Source organism: Rhinoraja longicauda, chromosome 17 (genome assembly GCF_053455715.1).
Source record: "Rhinoraja longicauda isolate Sanriku21f chromosome 17, sRhiLon1.1, whole genome shotgun sequence".
NCBI classification, from domain to species: Eukaryota; Metazoa; Chordata; class Chondrichthyes; order Rajiformes; family Arhynchobatidae; genus Rhinoraja; species Rhinoraja longicauda.
This window is the reverse complement of record NC_135969.1, coordinates 23,418,280-23,445,827: the sequence shown is the minus strand read 5'-3', so window position 1 is coordinate 23,445,827 and position 27,548 is coordinate 23,418,280. Positions and strand designations below refer to the sequence as shown.

The window sequence follows — 27,548 nt, the reverse complement described above, 5'->3', positions numbered from 1 at the left end:
CAAAATCTAATCTGAATAATTTTAACAATTGTCATCACATTTACGACACGCATTTTCAAAATGAGAGTTGTACCAGCTAGCAATTACATACTTACACTGATTCCCTGAAGTGTAAAGTGTCAGGATATCTGACAACCTTATGCTTCTGTGTACTTGATTGGCCAAGTCAAGAGTGTTTAATTGCCATTTCTACTGACAACAGAACAATGAAATTCTTACTTTTGATTGAAGGGTATAGCATGGAAACAGGCCCTTCAGCCCACAGTCCACACAGACCATCGATCACCCGTTTATATTAGCTGAACGCTATCCCACTTTCGCAACCACTCCTAACAACTAGGGGTAATTTACAGAGGCCTATTAACCCACAAATGCACACGTCTGTGGGTGTGTGAGGAAATTGGAGCAAACCCATGTAGTTACAGGGAGAATGTGTAAACTCTGCACAGACAGCACCCGAGGTCAGGATTGAATCCGGTTCTCTGGAGCTGTGAGGCAGCAGCTCTACCAACTGCACCACTGCGCTGCCCTCTGTTGCAACAATGTAACAGGCCTGTAAATGCAATATACACAGATAATATATCATAATTTAAAAGTTCAATAAATTAGTAATTATAATATGAAAGTCCATAGTGCAAAAAACAAAGTCAGTAGTGCAACCAAAGACAGTCCACAGAAGTTCATAGTTGTTGAGGTTAATGTTATGAAGTGTTCAAAAGCTTGATAATTGCTGGGAAGAACCTGGTGATCATGTTTTTCAGGCTCCTGTACCTTCTTCCCCAATGTGGGAATCAGCTGAGAGCATGGCCAGGGTTTGATAATATTGGTTGCCTTTTTGACGCAGTGTCTTCTCTAGATACATGTGTGAGAATGAAAGACTATCAATGTCAACTTGGATGCTACACAATGGAGTGGAAAAGTTGAGGTAAGGGGGTAACAACCAATAGTTTAATAGAAAAGGGATGAAGATGGATGAAATAAGATTGGAACTGGATTGGAATAAGGATCCAATATCATTGGAAGGAAATGATATTGCATCCTTATTGCATTCCGAGTCCGAGACTCAGAAAAAAGGGAAAGCTCAAGTCTAACACTGATCACATCGTGCCTTGGTAGGTCATACATGCTGCAAATTGTGAGTTCTTATACTTTGTCTCTGCAATAAAGTGTTTAAATAAAATAAATATACTTTTCACCAATCATGCATAGTGTGTTCTAATATGATTGTGTATTAGGCACAACAGGCCCTACACCCAACGCCGGTCATGTGGTTAACCGTCAATATAGTTGGGAGAGGTCTCCCTGCTTACTGCTTCAGGGAAAGCCATTATAGGATCCATCTCACTTCACTTACTTCCAGTGGTTGAAGACATCTCCCAGTCACATTGCAGACTCTGACAATCACGAAGAAGAATAATGGACATGATCCTCGCCATGCTAGAAATCCAAGTAAAGAGTACAGAGCAGCACCAATCCCAAAACATGACATTTATTAATTTCATGAAATACTCTAATTCAGCAAAAAGGATTACAGAGAATCTTTCTCAAATTTGACTGTCCTTAAAAATATGCATTACCATTCTAGGACTGCTACACAATGATGTGCAAAATGTGATTTTAACCAATGAGTGCAGCACAAACCCAATCCCGTAGCAGAATGTGATCAACCAAGGTTGTGCCATTGCTGCAATAACTCAGCTCAATCTTTCCAATCTCCAGTCAAAACCAAGAACGCCCAACTCAGTAATTGAATTATAATATGTATACGTACAAATTCAGCGACCAAACTTTAAGTAAACATAAACTCCATTATAACATGAGAGGATGGCCCTCAAAACATCCTGTAGATGAAGGCCAATGTGGTCTTGCCACACCATACTACCCACATCAAATAAGGATCCATACTGAGACCATAGAAAACATGGCTCAGTTTCCACATCACTGTAGTCAGATTCCAGTGAGGTGGATATCAGATATGACATTTACTTGCTTCAAATGCACCATTACAGCCTTCAATAGACAATAGACAATAGGTGCAGGAGTAGGCCATTCAGCCCTTCGAGCCAGCACCGCCATTCAATGCGATCATGGCTGATCACTCTCAATCAGTACCCCGTTCCTGCCTTCTCCCCATACCCCCTCACTCCGCTATCCTTAAGAGCTCTATCCAGCTCTCTCTTGAAAGCATCCAACGAACTGGCCTCCACTGCCTTCTGAGGCAGAGAATTCCACACCTTCACCACTCTCTGACTGAAAAAGTTCTTCCTCATCTCCGTTCTAAATGGCCTACCCCTTATTCTTAAACTGTGGCCCCTTGTTCTGGACTCCCCCAACATTGGGAACATGTTTCCTGCCTCTAATGTGTCCAATCCCCTAATTATCTTATATGTTTCAATAAGATCCCCCCTCATCCTTCTAAATTCCAAGGTATACAAGCCTAATTGCTCCAGCCTTTCAACATACGACAGTCCCGCCATTCCGGGAATTAACCTAGGGAACCTACGCTGCACGCCCTCAATAGCAAGAATATCCTTCCTCAAATTTGGAGACCAAAACTGCACACAGTACTCAGCGCAGCGGTAGAGTTGCTGCTTTACAGCGAATGCAGCGCCGGAGACTCAGGTTCGATCCTGACTACAGGTGCTGCACTGTAAGGAGTTTGTACGTTCTCCCCGTGACCTGCGTGGGTTTTCTCCGAGATCTTCGGTTTCCTCCCACACTCCAAAGACGTACAGGTATGTAGGTTAATTGGCTGGGTAAATGTAAAAATTGTCCCTAGTGGGTGTAGGATAGTGTTAATGTACGGGGATCACTGGGCGGCACGGACTTGGAGGGCCGAAAAGGCTTGTTTCCGGCTGTATATATATGATATGATGATATGATAGGTGCGGTCTCACCAGGGCCCGGTACAACTGTAGAAGGACCTCTTTGCTCCTATACTCAACTCCTCTTGTTATGAAGGCCAACATTCCATTGGCTTTCTTCACTGCCTGCTGTACCTGCATGCTTCCTTTCAGTGACTGATGCACTAGGACACCCAGATCTCGTTGAACATCCCCTCTTCCTAACTTGACACAATTCAGATAATAATCTGCCTTTCTATTCTTACTTCCGGACAATTCAGGAAAATGGTGCTCAAAAACCAAAACCTCAAATTAGTAATTTGCAGCAGTGACTCCTCTCCTCCTGTATGTTTCTGAATAATTGGCAATTTGCAGCTCGTACTCCAAAGCAGTGGAAAAATATTTCACTGAAAAATCCTTCTAATCAATGACCAGAGAGGTTGTAAATTTGGTCAAATGATAAGCAAGCATGTGTAAGGATCAGGAAGATGAAATCAGATAAGGCCTTTGTCAAGCAAGGAAAGAAACCAAGTAGGGAATTAGAATGGCCGAAAGGGGTCATGAAATGTTCTTGGCAGGTTTGATTAAAGAAAATCCCAAGGCCTTTTATATGTACATTAAAAACAAGAGGGTAACTAAGGAGAAAGTAGGACCATTCAGGAAAAAAGGAGGGAATTTATGTTTGGTGATGTAGGCAAGTACTAGACGAGTATGTGACCTCTGTATTCACCAAGAAGGACATGGAAGCTAGTGATATCAGTGTGGGGATACAAATTTGCTAGAGCACTTTGAGAACAAGGAAGAGGTAGTGTTGGGTCCTTGAAAAAGCATTGAGGTGGAAATATCCAAAGGGCGCAAAGGGCCCAATGTTAATGAGAGAGGAAAGAGAGGAAATTGCAGGGATTTGGACAAATATCTTTAAATTCCATCTAGCCATAGGTGAGTTCCTGGAGAATTGGAGAGCAGCTAATGTTGCTTCTTTGATTAAGGATGGAAGTAGAGATAATCCGGGAAATTATAGGCCAGCGAGTCTCATGTCAGTGGTAGTGTCAGAGTCTCATAAATTGGTAATTTGCATTCAGAATTGGTTTAGACATTAGTGGCAAAGGGTAGAGTAGAAGGGTGTGATTCTGGTTGGAGATCTGTGACCAGTGGTGTTCTGCAGCAATATGTGTTGGGACCTTCGCTGTTTGTGATATTTTTGACAAGCTGGGGTGAATGTAGATGGGTTGGTTAGCAAGGTTGAACATGACACCAAAATTGGTAGAGTTGTGGAGAGTAAGAAAGTCTATCAATGTATTGGGAGTGATACAGATCAGTTACAGATATAGGCGAAGAAATGGCAGAAGGAATTTAATCTGAGAAAGTGTAAGATGATGCACATTAGGGTGACGAATGCAATGGGCAGGCATACCCATAATGACAAGGACCTTAACAATATCTTACTGAGGCATCTTAGAATCCAAGTCCAGATTTCACTGAAAGCAGTGACACAAGTAGATACAGCAGTAAAGAATGCGTTGGTTTGCCTTCTTTTGTCATGGCATTGAGCATAAGAGTCAGCTTATTGCATCTTTATAAAATGTTGGTGAGGCAGGTCTGGAGTATCACGTGCATTTCTGGTCATCAAATTACAGGAAGGATATGCAGGCTTTGGAGATGGTACAAAAGAGATTTACCAGGAAGTTCAAATAAAATGCTGGATCAACTCAGCGGATCCGGTAGCATCTCTGGAGAAAATGGATAGGTAACATTTTTGGTCAAGACGCTTCTTCTGACTGATTGTAATAGGGGGAGTGGGGAAAAAAACTGGGAGTGAAAAAATGCAAGACACCTCATGGCCGGTAACAGATGACTTCAGGCAAGGGGGTTCCCTGATAGGCAGATTGTTGGCAAACGCTAGATATAGAAACAGGTGTAAGCACAAGAGGGATACATAGTTGAGATCCCTGAAGCTAGTTAATGAAGGTGATTGTGGGTCCCTGTAAAAGCATTAAGGGCGAGGAGTTACCTAAAATTTATTTAGTTTGCATTTGGTGTTTATGAGGATTTTAGATAACACAGAGATGCAGGGAATAGAGCAATACGGATTACATATAGGCAGACGAGTTTAGTTTAACTTGGCATCACGTGCCTCATAGGCATTGTGAACCAAAGTTCCTGTTCTGTACAATGTCAATGTTAGCATTCCCATCCATGCACCACCTAAGAGATTTTATATTGCCTCATCAACAAGAATGGTGGGAAATGCAGGGAAAACAAAGAATTTTAATGTGTAGGTAGAAACTGCAAATGCTGGTTTACACCGAAGAAACAGTGCATTCAGAAAGTATTCAGACCCCTTCACTTTTTCTACATTTTGTTAAGTTGCAGCCTTATTTTAAAATGGATTAAATTCTTTTTTATCATCAATCTACACACAATACCCCATAATAAAAAAGAGAAAACAAGTGTTTAGAATTTTTTGCAAAGTAATTAAAAAGAAATAACTGAAATATCATATTGGCAGTGATTAGCCTCAGGTCTTCTTGGGTATGACGCTACAAGCTTGGCACACCTGTATTTGGATAATTTCTCCCATTCTTCTCTGCAGATCCTCTCAAGCTCTGTCAGGTTGGATGAGGAGCGTCGATGCACAGCTATTTTCAAGTCATCATCATATCATCATATATATACAGCCGGAAACAGGCCTTTTCGGCCCTCCAAGTCCGTGCCGCCCAGTGATCCCCGTACATTAACACTATCCTACACCCACTAGGGACAATTTTTTACATCTACCCAGCCAATTAACCTACATACCTGTACGTCTTTGGAGTGTGGGAGGAAACCGAAGATCTCGGAGAAAACCCACGCAGGTCACGGGGAGAACGTACAAACTCCTTACAGTGCAGCACCCGTAGTCAGGATCGAACCTGAGTCTCCGGCGCTGCATTCGCTGTAAAGCAGCAACTCTACCGCTGCGCTACCGTGGCTGGGCCACTCAAGGACATTCACAGACTTGTCATGAAGCCACTCCTACATTGCCTTGGCTGTGTGCTTAGGGTTGTTGTCCTGTTGGAAGGCGAACCTCCGTTCCAGACTGAGATCCAGAATACCCTGGAGCAGGCTTTCATCAAGGATCTCTCTGTAGTTTGCTCCGTTCATCTTTCCCTCGATCCTGACTAGTCCCCCAGTTCCTGCCATTGAAAAACATCCCCACAGTATGATGCTACCACCACCATGCTTCACCGTAGGTTTGGTATTGGCCAGGTGATGAGCGGTGCCTGGTTTCCTCCAGACTTAACGCTTGGCATTCAGGCCAAAGAGTTCAATCTTGGATTCATCAGACCAGAGAATCTTGTTTCTCATGGTCTGAGAGTCCTTTAGGTACCTTTTGGCAAACTCCAAGCTGGGTGTCATGTGCCTTTTACTGAGGAGTGGCTTCTGTCTGGCCACTGTGCCATAAAGGCCTGATTGGTGGAGTGCTGCAAATATAGTTGTCTTTCTGGAAGGTTCTCCCATCTTCACAGAGGACCATCGGGCTCTTGGTCACCTCCCTGACCAAGGCCCTTCTCTCCGATTGCTCAGTTTGGCCGGGCAGCCAGCCCTATGAAGAGTCCTGGTGGTTCCAAAGTTCTTCCATTTAAGAATGATGAACGCCACTATGTTTTTCGGGACCTGCAATGCTGCAGAAATTGTTTTATACCCTTCCCCAGATCTGTGTCTCGACACAATCCTGTCTTGGAGGTCTGCAGACCATTCCTTTGTCTTCATGCCTTGGTTTTGCTCTGACATGCACTGTCAACTGTGGGACCTTGCATAGATAGGTGTTTGCCTTTCCAAATCATGTCGTCAATTTAATTTACCACGTGGACTCTGTAAGATTTGAGAAGTTTTCCCTCATTTGGAAAGCAACACAAAACCAAAGAGCTGCAGTTTGGACATTTTAAACGAGAGACTGGGGCTGATAGCGGAGAAAGGCTGCGGTCAGATTAACAAAGGATGTCACAATCCGTGGGTCCTAAAATGGCCGCAGGACCTCGTGACCAGCCACAAAAAGTAAAAACCTTACATCCCAGTCTCTAGGTTTTCTGCAAAGCCACGGCCAGGACAAAGGATGGGTATTGGCCATGCAGAAACCTACGAAACCAGGTCGGAGTCCAGACACTGGGGCGCTGACATCAGCATACTCACAATGCCCCAAGCCGACCTAAACAGTTCATCTCAGTGAGGGGGCACAATAGCCCATAGAAAACTACCTGGTAGGTGATGGGAAACCAGTTAACACCCATCACCTCACAACGAAATCCCAATTAACACCGTCTGGCCATCCCCGGTATCCCCGAACATAAGCGCAGATCAGAAGAAAACCTCATACATATCTTTTTGAACAAAGAGATTCCAAGATCTGGCGGGAGATAGGACGGGTCAGAAACAGTATAACTGGCCACTACTTTTGGGTGAAAAAGTTAAGTCAAGAAGCGCAGAGAAAACCGGGTTCGAAGTCAACTGAAGTCAAGAAGAGAGTCGGAAGGAAGAACGGATGCAAGAGAGAGGAACAGGCACGCAACTCGAGAAGAAATACTGCAAAACGAACAGCCAGTAATCCCAGTAATAGCCCCATGGTGAGCATGTACTCCAAATCCTACATATCCTGGACATAGTTTAGTGTAGAGGGGAGGGTGGTTGTGAATAAACGTTTGGGTGTGTATTAAAATATGTGTTGGTCAAGGTTGCGATGCGTCATACGTTCCCCATCTTACAGTCGTGTGTATGTCTTGTAGAACTGTGTGTCTAAGAATTCATAAGTAAAAGGGTATTCGTGTATATGTTTTGTGGAACTGTGTGTTTCAAGAAATCAGCGAGAAAGGCATTCGGGAATCTGTCCTGTGGAACTGTGTGTGTTTAATGATTCATAGGTATAAGTATTCGGGTGATTCGGTATGTGTGTTTTATAGACATGTATTATAGAACTGTATAAGTATTCGTGGACAATAGTCCCAAGCGCTGAATAAAAGCCTTTTCATTTAAACCCTGGTTTTCAAATCTGGTCTGGTTGAATTTTTCTGCACTATAAGAGCTCCTGCATCTAAGCTCAGTGTCTAGAACCGTAAGGGGTGAGTGGGTCGAACCACTCACGGGGAACCAGTGTGCACGGCCTGGTCAAGGGATCAGAGCAAGGCACGGGGACCTTAGGTCGGGCGAAAGCTCGGCGCAGAAACCCCTTACAGATAATGGCGACCACGAAGGGACACTGGCAGCAGGATGATAGTGTACCAGAAAAGGATTTTAAAACTAGGGACATAATGGACGAGCGCATTGCGGACTATGTGTTTAGTAAGGTGAATATCACCAAACAATGGATGTGTGCGTTATTAGATGACAAGCGCCCACTGGATGCAGCGATCCGGTGGACGGCCAGTAAAGCCCATAAGAAATCTGTAGAGAAGGCGGTCTGGCTGACCTGCTATAAAAAGCAGGTCCAACTTTTGGACCGCGTGGTTGTGGCACAGGCAGCCCAGATCAGGGACCTTCAGGAGGAGGTAGAGGAGAAGGCTGCGGGTGGGAACCAGTTGATTGAGGCTCTGGACTCTTTAAACAAGGAGCGCCGGGTCGTGACCAACCGCCACGAAGCTAGGGTAGAACTCATGGAGTGTCAGGCTACTGAGGCTATGCTCAGTGAGGGCAGGCTCCGGGAGCAGTGCGCTTCCCTGAGCCACCAGCTGGAGACCCAGGAAAAGAACCTCAAGGGGGTTAGGGCAGCCTACAAAATGATTTTAGAGGACAGGTCGGAAGGGGCTGACCACGGGGCCTGCCTGCAGGAGATAGAGGGTCTGCGGGGTGCTTTAAATAAAGCAAGCGGGCTGGTTTGTTTGATGAACCCTCCCGCGGGCCAGTCACTAGCGGGTGCGAAGGTCCCGGTTCCGATCCCTAGAAAGACCGTGGTGGCTTCGGCCCCCAGACTCCACAATTCCCCTAGCTACGAGGCATCCTGGAAAAGGGGTAGTGTAGGGGAAAGAGAGAGAGAGGAGCTCCCGGTCGAGGACTCGGCACCGGCGCCCATGTGCCCGGTCCTGGAAACCAGACGGGGACCCACCATGCAGAATGGGGACGCCGGACCCATTCAGAGCGAGATCGTGGTGCCCCACAGCTCCCAGCAGTTAAGAGCTATGATCGGGCATGTAATTAAATTGTCCGAATCAGGGGACCCTTCGCTGCATTTTAGGGAGATAGAACAAACCGCCGCAATCAACGGTTGCGACGAGGGAGAACGGGCAAAATTGTTGCTGTTCTCCCTGGACAGCTCGATCCTCCAATGCCTCTCAGATGAAAGTAAAAGAGGGACCAGGACCTACGATCTCCTGCGGGACGAGGTCCTGGAAGTCTTGGGGATGGGCGATGAGGGTCCATTTGCCCGATTGGAGAGGACCCTCCAGATGGAGGGAGAACCCCCAAGGGTTTTTGCGGCGCGACTGTGGACAGTGTATCAAAGCAGCTGCCCGCACGTCCCCGCGCGGGATGTCCTGGTCGGGAATGGGAGAGCCCAGTGGCTCCGATGCTTGGTGTCAAACAGCCTGGCAGCCGTCAGGGAGCAGGCGAAAGCGTGGTTTGATCCCACAAATAGCACGGAGGAGGCGGTTTTGGACCATCTCACGGTAGGGTATAGAAACACCCGGAGCACGTCTACCCGACTCGAAAAACGGAAGGTGTACGTAGCGGAGGCTACTGCACTGGCCCAAAAGGAGTGGCGACAGGAGGGTAACCCTACTGCACAGTCCAAGTGTTTCAGGTGCGGTAAGGTGGGACACTGGCGGAAGGATTGCAGGGCCCACACCAAGGAAGATAGGGTTGGCACCACCCAGCGCGCCGAGGTCCCAGTTAAGCCCGAGATCATCGAAACGATGATCGAGGTGATGCAGTCCCTCATGGCCGCCCAGGGGAAGGTGGCAGTCGCTACCGACTCCCCGGGTACGGGGGGGGACACTGGACATTCCCCAATGACATCAGCCCATGCAGCCCGCCTATCTGTGTCCTCTCCACTACGATGCATGGAAGAGGCCGCTTGTGGAGATGGTAGTGGAGAGGCAAAGGGGCAGTTACCTGTTGGACACGGGGGCTTCATGCACCGTGGTTCACACAGAGCAACCCTTTGACTCTCCCCTGTCCACGGGGGTCCCTTTCGCACTGGCGGGGTTCACAGGGAAGGAACAGGCTGGCGCGCGTTCACAGCCAAGGATGAGGCAGGTCACGCAGACAGGCAAGGTTGCCTGCGTGAGGGGGGAGGACATTCTCCAGGAATGGAGGGTCTCCCGTTTTGGGTGGGATTCAGACGAGGAAGAGCCTGATCAGCTCGACCAGGGGCTGGATCCTATTACGGAGGAAGAGGAGTCGGAGGGGGACGACAGTAACGTCCCCGACTCAAGCACCAGGAAGGCGGGGGTAGCGAGCGAAGGCTCACCACCTGTAGATACAGGTAGAGTGAGGCCGGATGCCGCGGGTATACCCAGCACCAAGGGGGCAGAGCTGGATGAGGCGGGGCCAGGGTCGGCAGCTGCGGGGGGTACACGAGCTGCGGCACGGCAGGAACCGGTCCTCAGCCAGGCTGTCCAGGGGGCAGTGTCTAAGGTGATCCTCCGTAGGTCCAGCAGGAAACCCCAACTTAGGAAGTTTTGGCCAGAGGTCAATCACGCCCCGAGGTACGGGAGCCAAGTAGGGAGGAGGGAGCTTGCGTCCCGGAGGGGACCTAGCCCCCGCCAGGCAGCGACAGGCTGCGGAGGATCAAAGGTGGGAGACAGTGTGGTGCAGCCGCAGGAGACGACCCGCTGCAGCCCTGACAGGGATTAGCTGAGCCGCCCGGGGAAGGCGGCACTGTATTATATTTTAGATAATATAAATAAGGATAGGTATTTTAGATAAGGATAAGCTATTTTAGATAAGGATAAGCTATTTAAGATATTTTAGGTAATATAGATAAGGATAGGTATTTTAGATAAGGATAAGCTATTTTTGATAAGGTTAAGCTATTTAAGATAAGTTTTGTGGGGATAGTTAGCGTTTAAATAAAGTTGATGCGTCCAGGATGTGTGGGTGTGGGGTGCAGGATGGGGGTCAAGAGACCCGCCCGCAGAGGCGTTAACAAAGCCAAGCGCTCCCCAAGAGGCTGGCTATACCATTCTTCTTTATCTGTTTTCTGGAGTGGAAGGAGGCACTCGTATGGTGGATCTTTGCCACGGCGATCGGATGTGGGTGGACCTATCGGGGCCACACCAAGGACATCATCGTCTACAGATGCTCCGGGGAGACGGCTCCCATCACGACCGATGGGACTGGAAGGAGAGAAGCGGAGGAGACCGCAGTTTACTTCCATGAAGGCCGGTGGCCGGGGTGGCTGGGATCGAACTCTTCAGAGTATTCCAGCGCCCCAGGTTTTGCTTATCGGGACGCTTCATTATTGTGCACGAGAGTCAAGATCATCGCCCAAAGGGTAAGCGCCACCGTTGGCAAAAGGATCTGCCTGGTATGCACGGGGAAGGTCCCCACGAGCAGGCGGTGGTGGCTGAGGAAAACGAGCCGGACAATGGCCAACTCCACTGTTGAGTGGGAGAGACTTAACAACAACACTCACAGAACTATTTCTGGGACTAAAGAACAGTTGAGTGTTTGTTGGGACAAATGGTGGGAACCGGATGAGGGGATTTATATGTGTATGTGGGGTTCGAGGTATCGTTGCCCCACGGGCAACAGCATATTTTTCCAGAGACAGTGGCAGGATGACGGTAAGGGGATGAGGTGGGATGTTAGCTCGCGGGCTTGTGGGGTCCCCCTTTCCCCGATCCCGGTAAACGCCACTGAACTCATCACCAGACCACGCATAACACCTCCCACAGTTCCGCTGGCAGTAGCACAGGAGGGTGAGTGCCCAAAAACCACTAAGGGGCCCGGGAATGGCCTGGTACTGATACCGACTGACCAGGTATTGTACCAGGGGGTGCACTACGCGGTAGCCTCGGTGATCTTAAACCTCACCGAGGTGCGGTTGCCGGGGTGGTGCCCCAGGGAAACTGAAAAACTGTACCAGGTGCTACTAACCAACATGTTCCGGCAATTTTACGAGTTCGACCTTGCCAGTGTGGACAAGGAGAGTTTGTATAGCCAAGAGCCGGAGGACTGGAGTCAGACGGGGAGGCATAGGAGGGGTGTAGTAAATGATGTATTTACGGGCTTTAACACCGGGACATCTGTGGTCAACGCTCTAGATACCGTGGAGCTGCAGACCCAGATTAACAGGTTAAAGTCGCAGTTAAAAGACATCCTCACAGATGAGAACAAGGTCGTCGGGTCCGAGCTACACGAGGACCAGGCAATGACACTACACCTGCGCGAGATAATTGCCGAGCTGGAAAGGCATGCCGGCACGGTGAACGCACTGATTAGGGAAGATCGGAACGCGTCCGATCAGGCAGCGCAAAATGAGGTGTGCATACTGTACGGGGCATGGTTGCTGGGCGAGGGCCGCAGCAACCTCGAGGACCTAAAGGAAGGATTGGTCCCGTCCTGGATCAGTAACAAGCACCTACAGGCGCTGCTACCCTTTCAGAATGCGCTCACCCCGTGCCAGCTCAGGTTAGCATCGGAGGCATACCCTGTTCCCGTAGATTGTGGCCAGTCAAACCACACAGTCATGGGAATAGTGGTGCGGATGCCAGTGTTGGGCAAGACGACAAGGCCCGCACCAGTGTACAGGGTGGAGAACATTGGAGTCATTCAGGGGGGAAGCCCATATTCGCTATGCAGCGGTCCCATCGCACGTCATCCGCTGGGAGCAGTCGATGACGGGCACTGACCTCTCGGGGTGTCGGAGCCGGGGAGCACATATCATATTGTGTCCTCAGCACTTGAATGCCTTTTCAGAACAGCAATGCGGGTTCAGGACTGCTGGCGCGAAGCCTATGAATTGTACCATGGAGGCAATGGCACAGAGCCATGTGCCCCCACAGGTGGCATACATAGGGGGTGGTACCTATTGTGTTACCACGGCAGCGCAGTACTATCGACACGGACAGCACGGTTCGTGTCCGGTAAGAGACAGCAGCTTCTGTTTTAAACCCAGGGCAGAGGTTCAAGTGGCACAGCAGCGAATTGTCCCCATTCCTGAACCCTCCACGGTTCACCTAACTGTACAGGAAAACTTCACCGACCTGCAGCGATTTGTAGCGCATTTCGGGTACGCCATTCCCCCTCTCCCCGAACATCTCACAACCCTGTTAAAGGCAGTCGCCGTGTCGCAAAGACATTTTTACACCCTGGAGCAAAAGACCGTAGAGATAGGGTCCGAAATATTGGACATCGTGATCCCACCATGGTGGGACCTGTTCACCAATATCGAGGTCCCGTCTTGGGTTAGGATAGCGTCACACGCATTAGTTGTGATACAAGCAGGGATAGTCTTATATTTGATATGCGTAAAATGTAAAAGAGGGCAGCACCTCAATAACCGAGTACATCAAGGGGAATGGAGAGACCGTTACGTGCGGGTGGGCGAGCAGGACCCAGCCGCAAGCTGCTAGGAGGACGTGCCCCCTCCGCACCGAGTAGACTGTGTTTTATATTGTCCCCTTCAAATTTGTATAAACTGTGTTTTTGTATTGTCCTCTTCGAATTCTTATCAAGAGTGATTGTGTAGGAATGTACAAAATGTATCGTTTTGCTGTTGTGTTGTTTTCATGTCCTACATTAAAGCTGACACCAGTAGGAGGATGGCGGAGGCATCGGCCTGGGATGAGGTGTAGGTGTATATGTCTGACATGAAAATGTACATACTTGTAATATAGTTTTGCCCGGGACACGGGCAGTAAAGGTCAGCCTAAAAGATGGGGACTGTACGTTCGCAATGAAACACTAGTTTAGTTAAAACCTCAGGGGTCTGGATATGGAGAATCGGGAAAACATTGCTCAACCACATTATTTAATTGATTCGATAAGCTGGGGTTATGCAAATCAACAGGAGGGACTGTAAGATTTGAGAAGTTTTCCCTCATTTGGAAAGCAACACAAAACCAAAGAGCTGCAGTTTGGACATTTTAAACGAGAGACTGGGGCTGATAGCGGAGAAAGGCTGCGGTCAGATTAACAAAGGATGTCACAATCCGTGGGTCCTAAAATGGCCGCAGGACCTCGTGACCAGCCACAAAAAGTAAAAACCTTACATCCCAGTCTCTAGGTTTTCTGCAAAGCCACGGCCAGGACAAAGGATGGGTATTGGCCATGCAGAAACCTACGAAACCAGGTCGGAGTCCAGACACTGGGGCGCTGACATCAGCATACTCACAATGCCCCAAGCCGACCTAAACAGTTCATCTCAGTGAGGGGGCACAATAGCCCATAGAAAACTACCTGGTAGGTGATGGGAAACCAGTTAACACCCATCACCTCACAACGAAATCCCAATTAACACCGTCTGGCCATCCCCGGTATCCCCGAACATAAGCACAGATCAGAAGAAAACCTCCTGGCGGGAGATAGGACGGGTCAGAAACAGTATAACTGGCCACTACTTTTGGGTGAAAAAGTTAAGTCAAGAAGCGCAGAGAAAACCGGGTTCGAAGTCAACTGAAGTCAAGAAGAGAGTCGGAAGGAAGAACGGATGCAAGAGAGAGGAACAGGCACGCAACTCGAGAAGAAATACTGCAAAACGAACAGCCAGTAACCCCAGTAATAGCCCCATGGTGAGCATGTACTCCAAATCCTACATATCCTGGACATAGTTTAGTGTAGAGGGGAGGGTGGTTGTGAATAAACGTTTGGGTGTGTATTAAAATATGTGTTGGTCAAGGTTGCGATGCGTCGTACGTTCCCCATCTTACAGTCGTGTGTATGTCTTGTAGAACTGTGTGTCTAAGAATTCATAAGTAAAAGGGTATTCGTGTATATGTTTTGTGGAACTGTGTGTTTCAAGAAATCAGCGAGAAAGGCATTCGGGAATCTGTCCTGTGGAACTGTGTGTGTTTAATGATTCATAGGTATAAGTATTCGGGTGATTCGGTATGTGTGTTTTATAGACATGTATTATAGAACTGTATAAGTATTCGTGGACAATAGTCCCAAACGCTGAATAAAAGCCTTTTCATTTAAACCCTGGTTTTCAAATCTGGTCTGGTTGAATTTTTCTGCACTATAAGAGCTCCTGCATCTAAGTCCAGTGTCTAGAACCATAAGGGGTGAGTGGGTCGAACCACTCACGGGGAACCAGTGTGCACGGCCTGGTCAAGGGATCAGAGCAAGGCACGGGGACCTTAGGTCGGGCGAAAGCTCGGCGCAGAAACCCCTTACAACTCCAATCAAGTTGTGGAAACATCTCAAGGATAATCAATGGAAACAGGATGAACCTAAGCTCAATTTTGAGTGTCATAGCAAAGGGTCTGAATACTTATGTAAATGTGATATTTCAGTTATTCCTTTTAAAATGATTTTGCAAAAAATTCTAAACACCTGTTTTCATTTCTTCATTCTGGGGTATTGTGTGTAGATTGATGATTTAAAAAAAAAGAATTGAATCCATTTTAAAATAAGGCTGTGACGTAACAAAATGTGGAAAAAGTGAAGGGGTCTGAATACTTTCTGAATGCACTGTAGACACAAAATGCTGGACAATAGACAATAGGTGCAGGAGGAGGCCATTCGGCCCTTCGAGCCAGCACCACCATTCAATGTGATCATGGCTGATCATTCTCAGTACCCCGTTCCTGCCTTCTCCCCATACCCCCTGACTCCACTATCCTTAAGAGCTCTATCTAGCTCTCTCTTGAATGCATTCAGAGAATTGGCCTCCACTGCCTTCTGAGGCAGAGAATTCCACAGATTCACAACTCTCTGACTGAAAAAGCTTTTACTCATCTCAGTTCTAAATGGCCTACCCTTTATTCTTAAAATGTGGCCCCTTGTTCTGGACTCCCCCAACATTGGGAACATGTTTCCTGCCTCTAACGTGTCCAACCCCTTAATAATCTTATATGTTTCGATAAGATCACCTCTTATCCTTCTAAATTCCAGTGTATACAAGCCTAGTCGCTCCAGTCTTTCAATATATGATAGTCCCGCCATTCCGGGAATTAACCTAGTAAACCTACGCTGACTAACTCAAAAGGACGCAGCATCTCTGAAGAGAAGGAATGGGTGACATTTTGTGTCAAGACCCTTCTTCAGACTGAGAGTCAGGGGAGAGGGAGACCAGATGTTTGGAAGGGTAAGGTGTGAAAATGACAGATCAAAGCAGATGTTGATCAAGGAAATGTAGAATGGTTATCAAGTGTAGGAAGAAACTTGGGGGAAGGTGACAAAGAGGCATACAATCAGAAAAATAAATCAGGAGGACTAGTCGGAGAACTAGGATGAGAGAGGGGTGGAGAGAGGGGGAAAGCAAGGGTTACTTGAAGTTAGAGAAATAAATATTCATACTGCTGGGTTGTAAGCTGCCCATTTTTATTTGTCTAACCAATAGATTGCATTTAGTAGTTACGTATTGCAATTCCATTTTCTGCCTGAAGGGGATTTGCTAATTGCTGAATAGTAACAAAGCAGATTGCAGAAATATTTTCCCAAGATTAGCTGGTAAAAATATTAATAATTTCAACATGGTTCACAACCCAACACTTTTGCTTGAAGATGAAAAGCATTGTCACATAGTCAACATCTTCGAAGAAAGTATTTAAATAAACAATACTGCAGTGTAGAGTACCTTTGTTGACTTCAGTCACACTTGGTTCCCTTGTTTGATGAAGATCAAGCAATTTAAGGGAAAAGAAATGAAAATGCAAATTAGGGGGGAAAAAATACTGGTAACACCAAGCAAACCAGGAAGCATTGTGAAAAGAGAAACAGTTCATGCTTTAGATTGAAGATATCTCATTAAAACCAACAATGTGAAAAAAACAAATTAGCTTTAATGGGCAGAGGATGAAGGGGGGTGTTCATTTTAAGGAGTTTAGATTTGAGGACATTGATTCCTAAACAGATAATTGAGCAACAATGATGGATTCTGGGAATTATAATCATGGGACTTGATTAATGGGATCACTCTGCTCCAATAGATTTAATCTCGAAAATTAAGTTGGATACCTGGAATGAAATGTCATGCCCCTACTTTCAAGTAATCATACCACAAATTAGTGTACATGAATTTATCAGAGGTAAAGTTATTACCTTGAACTTCTTTCACTTAAAATCCAAATATGGAGACCAATGAAGCATTTGTGTGGCAATTTCTCATGTTTTTGAGATGTCTCAGTTTCACAGTACTATTTTTAAAACTGTCACCCAAACATATGTGTATTTTTACAATACTGGAGAGATTTTGAGGAACAAGATTATTATTCAGGTTTTTACACCAATACACCGTTCTTAACAAAAATCTACCCATCATGTGAAACCTTATAAATAACAGATATAAATGAGATAACTTCAAGACTGAAAGTCAAAAAACTTTTTTCATGACAGACAAATTTGCATCGATTTACCACCATTTTGGACACCAAAAATGTGACGTAAAAAGTCTGCCACATTTAGTCATGAATATTTAATTCATAAATAAACTTCATATGGCCCCTCATACATGTACGTTTTGATAATGATCTAGGGAAATATCTTCATCAATACCAGGAGAAAAATACTGTAACATGTCTGGTATTCCGCCTAGCAAAGATCCGGTAACGGTCACTGTGCTTGATTGTCCATTGTCACAACGAGGTTATCGTGGTCGGTAACCACGTAAGTTAAACCACGGAAGCTCCAAACCTCTACTGCTTTTCACAAACTCCAATGAGGTATCCTATGGTAGCAGTGATTTTGGGGTGTTAATTATTTTTTCTTATATTCAAATTTAATATATTAAAAACATTGTGGTGTCAAAAACACAACGATCGTTTATGATATATTTTATGACTTTTTAAAGTCAATTAAAAAAATTTGAGGGGCATAAATTGGTCATCAAAACTAAGAAACTGAGCCAATCTTCAGTTTGGCAGCAAAGTGTCTCTTGTTTACCTTTCGTACGGACCAAGTCGCTAACTTCATTCCTTCCAGAAGCTCCACAACGACCGTGATGGAGTCAAAAAACATCAGACCCATGTCAATTGCAAAGCTGTTACTGTGCCTGTGTGAATACTGTGAGTACTGTGTGAATATAAACTTTCTCCTGCAGCCCCTGAACATTAAATGCCTAGGTCGGTCACAACAACAGCCTGAAGAACAAGGTATTTTTATTGTATGTATGTATCAAATACGACTTGGTAATTTATTTCAGACTTTTCTTCAGACTGAAGAAGGGTCTCACCTCTCAACGGAGCCACTCCAGCACTCTGTGAAACATCAGCTACCCCTGCTCTCTAGAGACGCTGCCCGACCCACCGAGCCACTCCAGCACCCTGTGAAACATCACCTACCCACGCTCTCCAGAGACGCTGCCCGACCCGCCGAGCCACTCCAGCAACCCGCGAAACATCACATATCCATGTCCTCCAAAGATGCTGCCCGAGCCACCGAGCTACTCCAGCACTCTGTGAAACGTCACCTATCCATGTTCTCTGGAGAAGCTGCCTGACCCACTGAGTTACTCCAGCACTCTGTGAAACGTCACCTATCCATATTCTCCGGAGATGCTGCCTGACCCGCTGAGTTACTCCAGCACTCTGTGAAACGTCACCTATCCATGTTCTCCAGTGATGCTGCCTGACCCGCTGAGTTACTCCAGCACTCTGTGAAACGTCACCTATCCAAGTTCTCCAGAGATGCTGCCTGACCCACTGAGTTACTCCAGCACTGTGAAACGTCACCTATCCATGTTCTCCAGAGATGATGCCTGACCCACTGAGTTACTCCAGCACTCTGTGAAACGTCACCTATCCATGTTTATACATGGTCCCCCCCCATTTCAGGGCACCATAATGTTTGGGACACATGGCTTCACAGGCTTTTGTAATTGCTCAGGTGTGTTTAATTGCCTCCTTAAAGCAGGTATAAGAGAGCACTCAGCACCTAGCCTTTCCTCCAGTCTTTCCATCACCTTTGGAAACTTTTATTGCTGTTTATCAACATGAGCACCAAAGTTGTGCCAACAAAATTTGCCTTTACTTACAAATGAAGCCAAAGATACAATGTATTGTAACGTATGTTTCCCTTACGTAACGCGCGTCGCGGTGTCCACTCAGATGGATGCAGTATTCTACTGCATGATCAGGTGAATGAAGTGGAAACGGTGTTTGCAATTTTATTGTTCCATGTGATATTCATAAACATAGAAAGGAATAAGAAATACGTGCACTTACTGTGCCAACCAGGTCACTGGTGGATGCCATGCGACAACCGTTACACAAATTGTATTTGTGTATTCTGATGCCATCCAGTTCTCTATCCATGTCAATACCCTACCCCCAATACCATGTGCTCTAATTTTGCACACTAATCTCTTGTGTGGGACCTTGGCAAAGGTCTTTTGAAAGTCCAGATACACCACATCCACTGGCTCTCCCTTATCCATTCTACTTGTAACATCCTCAAAAAATTCCAGATTAGTCAAGCATGATTTCCCCCTTCATAAATCCATACTGACTTTGACCGATCCAGTCACTGCTTTCCAAATGCACTGATAATATATCTTTAATAATTGACTCAAGCATCTTCCCCACTACCGATGTAAGGCTAACTGGTCTATAATTCCCTGTTTTCTCTCTCCCTCCTTTCTTAAAAAGTGGGGTTACATTGGCTATCCTCCAGTCCACAGGAACTGAAAATGATCACCAATGTGGATTCCCTTCAGTTCCCTTCAGTTCCTCCCTCCTACTAGATCCTCAGTCGCCTATTATTTCTTGGAGATTGGTTCTTTCTTCACTAAGGAAGACACAAACAAAGTACTTGTTTAACTGATCTGCCATTTCCTTGTTTCCTATTATAAATTCACCTGTTTCTGACTGTAAGGGACCTACATTTGTCTTCACTAATCTTTTCCTCTTCACATATCTAAATAATCGTTTACTTGCAGTTATTATATTCCCCCCAAGCTTTCTTTCATGCTCTATTTTCCCCCTCTTAATTAACCCCTTTGTCTTCCTCTGTTGAATTCTAAATTTTCCCAGTCCTCCGGTTTGCTGCTTCCTCTGTCCAATTTATATGCCTCGCCCGTGGATTTAACACTATCCCTAATTTCTCTCGTTAGACACGGTTGAGCCGCCTTCCCCGTTTTATGCCAGACAGGGATAAACAATTGTTATAATTCATCCATACGATCGTTAAATCTTTGCCATTGCATATCCACCGTCAACCCTTTTTTAATATAATTTGCCAGTCTATCCGAGCCAATTCCCATCTCATACCATCAAAGTCACCTTTCTTTATGTTCAGGACCCCCATCTCTGAATTAACTATGTCACTCTCCACCGAAATGCAGAATTCCACCATATTATGGTCACTGTGGCCCAAAGGGCTTTAGACAACAAGATTGCTAACTAATCCTTCCTCATTACACAATACCCAGTGCAGGATGACCTGCCCTCTAGTTGGTTCCTTTACATATTGGCTTAGAAAATCATCCCGTATACACTCCAGGAAATCCTCCTCCTCAGCGTTGTTACCAATTTGGTTAGCCCAATGTATATGTCGATTAAATTCACCCATGATAACTGCTGTACCATTGCTACACGCATCTCTAATTTCCTGTTTAATGCTATACCCAACCTCACTACTGCTGTTTGGTGGTCTGTACACAACTCCAACAAGTGTTTTCTGCCCTTCATAGTTCTACCCATACAGATTCTATAGCATCCTGAGAAATAAAAAAAGGGATGATCACCTTATTAGGATTGTACTGTCACCCCCTCCAAATAGTCAAAAGGAATTAGAGGAACAAATTTGCTAGGGGATTTGAAATAGTTGCAAGCCTATAAGGAATGACATGGTAGGGGATTTTAACATTCACAATATAGACTGGAACTGCAATTGTACCAAGGCCACAGATGGGGTAAAATTTGTCAAGTGTGCTCCAGAAAGTTTCCTCATGCAATTTGTTGAGGGCCGAACATGGGAAGAGACAAAACATGACCTACTCCTAAGGAATTGGCAGGGCAAGTGACCGAAGTGTCTGAGGACAAACCTTTTGGGAACAATGACCACAGTTCAATTAGCTTTAAAACAGTTATGGATAAGGACAGGGCTGGTCCACAGGTTAAAGTTCTAATATGAGGCAAGGCCAACTTTTATGGTATTGGACAGGAACTTGCAAATGTTGATTGGATTTGTGGGTATATGGAATAAACTGCCAGTGGATGTAGTTGAGGCAGGTGCAATAACAACATTTAAAAGACATTTGGACAGATATATTGCTAGTAAAGGTTTAACGAAATATGGGCCAAACACAGGCAAATGGAACCAGTTTAGATGGGGACTCTTGGTCAGCATGGATGAGTTGGGCCATGGGCCCAATCTATGCTTCATGACTCTCACTTTACAAGAGCCTTCCAATTTGTAAACATCCTTTAAACAACAATTGACTATTGCTTATCCTCCAGTTTAGTTTTAGTTTTAGAGATACAACACAAAACAGGCCCTTCGGCCCACCGAGTCCGCACCGACCAGCAATCCCCGCACTTTAACACTATCCTACACACATTAGGAACATTTTTTTAACATTCATACCAAGCCAATTAACCTACAAAACTGTATGTCTTTGGAGTATGGGAGGAAACCGATCACGGAGAAAACCTACAGACAGCACCAGTAGTCAGGATGGAACCCGGGTCTCTGGCACTGTAAGCTCTGTAAGGCAGCAACCCTACCACTGCGCCACCGTGCCGCCCAAGTTATCTCTATTTCCTGTAACGTTAAAAAGGCAAACATGCCTACCTTAGTATCATGCAATTATCATAAACCATAGGATATTTCACTTTCCATCAATTATCGAAAACTAGAAATATGCATAAATGATCAATATTGCATGAACTCCTTTAAATTATCTTTACACTCATTGGTCTCAAATTCCATCTAACCTGTTGCAAAATCCAAACAATTTTATGTGCCCTGATAATATTTGATTAAGAAATTTGATAAAAGTCACATCTTCACCCTAATGTGAATAATGTAAATGTGTTACTTTAATAAAGCTTCAAAGCACACATGTTCATTAATTCTCCTCACTAAAGAAATAGCTCTTTGCCTTGACATTGTATTTAGAGATGCTTTAGTAACTAGACTGGTGGAAGAGTTATGAATTTAAATTCCATCATGGCAATACAACTGACTACATAAATCTGAACTTAATGAAACAAAAAGCTAGTCTCAGTAACTAGGAGTCATGGTAAAAGTCCATCCAATTTACTACATGTCCTACAGGGACAGAAGTTATCCACATCCTGCAATGTGATTGACTTGTATCTGCCTTCTCAGTTCAGAGGCATGTATAGATGAACAAAGAATGCCAGTGTTGCTAATGAAGTCCATGTCTCACATGTTGGAAAGTAAAGAAATTCCCAATAAACTAAACCATCAGACACTCCACCTAACAGCTTTAATATTACTTTTTACTTTGATGTTACTAGGTGGAAATTATTCAAATGGCACTAACTATATCAGGAAAGCTTTCTCATACAAGTTACCAAAAGATGGATGGATTTGCAGGTCATATTGTAGAAATACTTATCTGGAAATAATTTAATGAACAAAATGGTGCTTGTGAAGATCTATATATTATATTTGAATAAATATGCTAGATAATCTTCCTTACCTAAATCTGTTCAACGACCTTCCGAAGAACTAGAGAGCTTTTGATATTTGTGAATTGGGTCCATATAATTGAATATCATGGGTCACACATAAACTCTAACCTTAATATCTTAAAATGTCGTTTAAACAAAGTTTTTCATATCTGATTTAGATTTATTCACAAGACAATTGTGTTAAAATAAAACAACCCTTTTCAAACTATAGAAACATAAAAGACTAAAGCTCAATCAGAGCTCAGCGTACTTACACAGGAACCCGGTTTTGATCTTCATTTTATGCTGATATATTGATTTCAGTTAACATGATAAAATAATTAATTAGCATGTCACAATTTGGACATCATTCTGGCTTTGCATTACTGAACAGCAACCCCTGTTGGATTTAATTTTAATGCCAACTAGTGACACTCATTTTCCAAAACTCATTCATCAATGATAACCATTTTAAACCAAAGTACGACAACCCACTATACAACATCTTTAGGAAAGAAAAGAATTGGAAAATTGTGGATCAAAAATACTTTACAATGAGGTTCAGTTACTGAATATATTCAAGACAGAAATCAATAGACTCTTAGATATTAAATGAATCATGGCATATGGATTTGTGCAAGATAGTGGGCCTGATTTAGATCATGATATTATTTGAGATACTGAATGGCCTCCTATTTGTTTCTATTTCTCATTTGAAATTGAAAAAAAACAATGCAATCCAGCATGTCACAGAAAATAACCCAAAAAGCATATATTAAGATAATAAATTGGTAAATTACAGAAAGTAACAATTGAAAATAGTATACATTTTTCAAGCATTTTGCAGAAAATGACGGCAGAGCACATCTTATAAATAGAAAATTTAGATTTAAGATCCTTGATTAATTTACAAAGAAAACGTATCTGTCCACGTGGAGGGGAAGTGCTTGTTTATGTGCGCACAGAGATAAAGATGATTTAGAAACAGCTTCCTTCTTTTGAAAGTTAAGAACAGTCGAAAGGTTCGTTTTCAACTTACACCACATGTTGGCAAGAGCAGCTCAAAAGTATATGCTCAAAAAGACACACGTTGTTATTCCACTATATGATGATTGGATTGAGCGATCAAATCCCGAGGTATATGTCTTGTTATGTTTTTTTTCGTTTACGTTTAGAGCCGTTAGACATTACTAAAATGTTATTCAGGTTTTTCCAACTAAGTGATTGACAGTTGGAATAAGTAAACAAAACGATTGTTCCTCCCCCGTTGTATAAACGATGCCGACCTGCGGCTCTATATTCTAACATATAAATCCTGACACAATGTATTTATCGATAGATGCAATAATCAAAAGTGTTATTATAAACTTTGGTTTTAAATAATTTAGATGGCGTATGCTTCATTTGCGATTTCATAGAGTCGCTAAACAAATGCTTAATAAATCACAGGACCAATGATGTTTCTTCCATTCTTAAAATGGCTGAAAGGATGTGGAACAGATGGTCGTGGACTGAAAGACCTGTTAACCTGTCCCTTTTGACCTGCTTGCTGCACCACTTATTTCATGCCCTCCATTGCCATTTTAAATCCCCAACAGTTCCGTGTGTGTTGCAAAGTGCATTTTATCACGATGAAATGACAGCGCCCTCCATCGAAAGATGATGCTTCTGGCCAGCTACCCCCAAATAAAATCATACACATTCAAATCATCAACGACGTAGCACAGCTCATCGGCAGACAGCATTTATATTTGCAATTTCAGTTGCTGAAATTAAATCCCACGATGTGAAACTGCATTAAATACAGCAATGCTTGCGATTACATAAGCTGGACGCAACAGTTTGCAGTTAAAGAATTTTAATATGTTCCGTTTGCAAAATCATGTCATCAATTGGCTTGTATTGACTTTAAACATTTGCAACGAATATCTACACTAAAAAGCTCTCAACGCAAATCATTAAAACCCATCGTCGAGGAGGGGAAACTGCACCAGCAACCCCCCTTCACAGCTGAGTTCAAATCATCTGACTTTATTTAAGTCCCCCTTGAAGGAAATCGTGACCGAGATGTTTGCAGCCATAAAGTGATATCCACTGGGTTCTCCGTGCAGCCCCCGCAGCAGTCAGCTGGCCACCACCGGTTGTTTTTATTTGTGAGAACAGTGGGAGGCAGTGGGGGCGGAGGCAGATGACAATAAGAAAGTGCTTTTGTTTTCTTTCCATTCCCATATTAAAATTATTTTGCAAAAAAATACAGCCGCCCACCAGATGCCATCAACGCAATTACTCACCGACGCCAAATTTCTCCTCCTCGGTCGGTGTCCACATGTCGGCCGGTTGGTTCGCATGGAATTTTCTCACGGTGTGCGCGCGCGCGCAAGGCAGGCGATGAGGCTGGGAGAGAGAGAACGAGCGGTAGCGGTTGTCGTTCACTAAACCGGCAACTGAATCGTCCTGTTATTCCCGGAGACCGAGGCAGGTTTTCGCCGCGATGGTAGTGTCAGGATTTAGATGACAACCCCGCTGACTGGTTGCGGCTCTTGCTCATTCCACCGCAGCGGCTGCGCTTAACAGCAGCAGCAGCAGCAGCATCGGCGACGGCGCCATCGACGGTCACGTTGCCCGGGCTGCGGCCGCGCGTGTGGTGGCATGCGCTACCTAACGGATAGCTCTCGCGCTACAGCAGGCTGAGCGCGCGCCGCCGCTAGCCAGCGGGCAATGGATGCGGGAGGGTGGAAAGGATGGGGTTGTCACCATGACAACGGGCAGACGCTCCCGTGACTGACGTCACGCTCGGACCCTGCAGGGGATTTAAATAGAGCGGTTCAACGGAGCACGCGCAGTCCCAGTTGATGCCTGGACCCCCTGCTTCCCGTCCCCTCCAATTCCGCGCCGGTCGCTGTGCACACACCCACACACTAATATTAACAGTGATGATGGATGACTGTGTATCAGACCTCCCCATCCCCCCCGCCCCACCGAAAATAATCACATTTGCCACCCGCATTTTTTTGCAGCATTAATGATGACATTCTTTGGTGGTGATTATGTAATTATTTTTTGCAGAATTGCTCTAACTATTGTCCACCTTGGAGAGAAAGTGAGCTAAACCTAGTGTATTACCTTGGGGGCGGGGATACCATAAATGGGGTAACTGCTTTCTTGGACCCAGAAGGGCAAGGCTTCTGGCTGCCCCTGAGTTTTAAGCCAGCGTTCTTGAGGTACATGCGTATCGACTTAGAATGCTAGCGAGCGTCTTCAAGGAGCTAACCTGATGAAGGTGCTCCAAAATCATAACATGAGTTAAACGTATGTTGTAAATTGTCTTGAACGTGCTTGCTTTGGAGGGTAGGGGCGGGATGTTTTTTTTTTACATTACAAATGTCCTGAGCTCAAAGTTACAAAGCTCAAAAACGTAGAAACATAAGATGCCTGAAAGGAGCTGCACTAGGAATCCGATTTGTTAAGCCTGTTCTACTATTCACCAAAATTACAGTTGGTCTACATCTGAAACATTTTCCAATCCCTCTACCTCTCAACTTTTCCAATATCCGAGACTCTCCCTCCGTTTTGAATGCTGTCAACCACCAGCCATCCACAGCCTTCGGCGTTGAGAATTCCAAGATTCACTACCTTCTGGCTTAAAACTAAATCCCTCATGTCAGTTATTAATGACCTCCCCTTTATTTTTAAACGAACTTCCTAATTGTAAACTCCTTAGGCAGGGAAACCTCCTCCTGCTAAATATTCCATCCAGTTTTTTGAGATTTTGTAAGTTTCAATGAGATCATTTCTCAATCTTCTAAACTTCAGATGCTGACCAACTCAATCCCTCCTGATATGACAAAGCCACCATCTCAGGAACAAATCTGTTGAAACTCCACTGCTTCTGATTAAGGAGGAGAATTCAACAATGATGGGGAGATGTCAGTGTCGGATTTACCAATTGACTGTTTACAATTCACATGATGGAAGTGAGGAGTGTATCAAAATGTTCTCCAACGGACTGCTAGGACAGCTGCATCAACAGTCAGAAACAGTACACTTTAGCTGGCAATACAGCTGGACACTAGTCTTTGCTCTGTCCAGGAATGTCATTCAATTAAAAATATTGCTTAGAATGTGTAGAAGATTGACACAAAATGCTGGAGTAACTCAGCGGGCCAGGCAGCATCTCTGAAGAAAAGGAATAGGTCTAAACACTTAGAATATGTAGAATTGGCTTAAGATTAGCATCTGTGAGGATGGGAAACTCAAAAGAAGACCAAAGAGCTAAAGATAATTTGTGGATGCCCTTTGTTCATTCATTTTATGGGTTCTATTACCATTGAATTTAGAGATATTCATGGATTCTTCACCACGTTTGTTAGATAATTGACCACTGTTATTCTTGAATAGATAAGGTATGAAAGCAGAACTTTGATAGAAATAATAAATGTATTTAATGATATTGAAGATTTTAGCCAGCAAGTTGGAAATGAATGACAACTTTGCAAAACAGAATCTTAAATTATCACAGGGATTTGCTCAAAAATTGATGGTTCTGACTTCTGTCAAATTTAACATTAGAAAATGCATAGCCATTGGAGATATTCTAATAACCTGCAACTGGAAGTGATACTTTGGATATTTATTTTAATTTTTATTTATTTATTTTCCGGTTAATACAATACAACAGATTGACCATACAGTTGTGAAAGTTAAATAGTGCAAAATCATTGTATCAAATATAAAACAATATAATCACACATGATATTTTCTGACCGAAAAAAAAGGTGTAGGCAGAAGTCAAAGCTTATTGTGCCTACCCTTAATACTTAACAAAATATAATTTTAAAAAAACACAACATCATAAGTCAGAAGCAGATGAACAAAATGTAGAAAGAAACACAAATATAGTCAAGAACCATAATTTCTGTCATGTCAGTCATTTCTCAGTGCTGATCACATATTTTGTATCTTTCAAATATAATATTTTTGAACATTTTCT

General features: G+C 44.5%; 1 protein-coding gene across 1 annotated transcript in view; it reads right to left on the bottom strand.

The window, feature by feature from the left end:
• The window catches only part of dock3 (dedicator of cytokinesis 3), a 262,260-nt gene extending 236,960 nt beyond the window's left edge, over nucleotides 1–25,300 (bottom strand). The window contains exon 1 of the mRNA XM_078413752.1: nucleotides 24,850–25,300. Coding sequence (XP_078269878.1) covers nucleotides 24,850–24,886 — 37 coding nt within the window. The 5' untranslated portion in view covers nucleotides 24,887–25,300. The remainder of the gene's footprint in view (nucleotides 1–24,849) is intronic.
• Nucleotides 25,301–27,548: the final 2,248 nt, after the last annotated feature.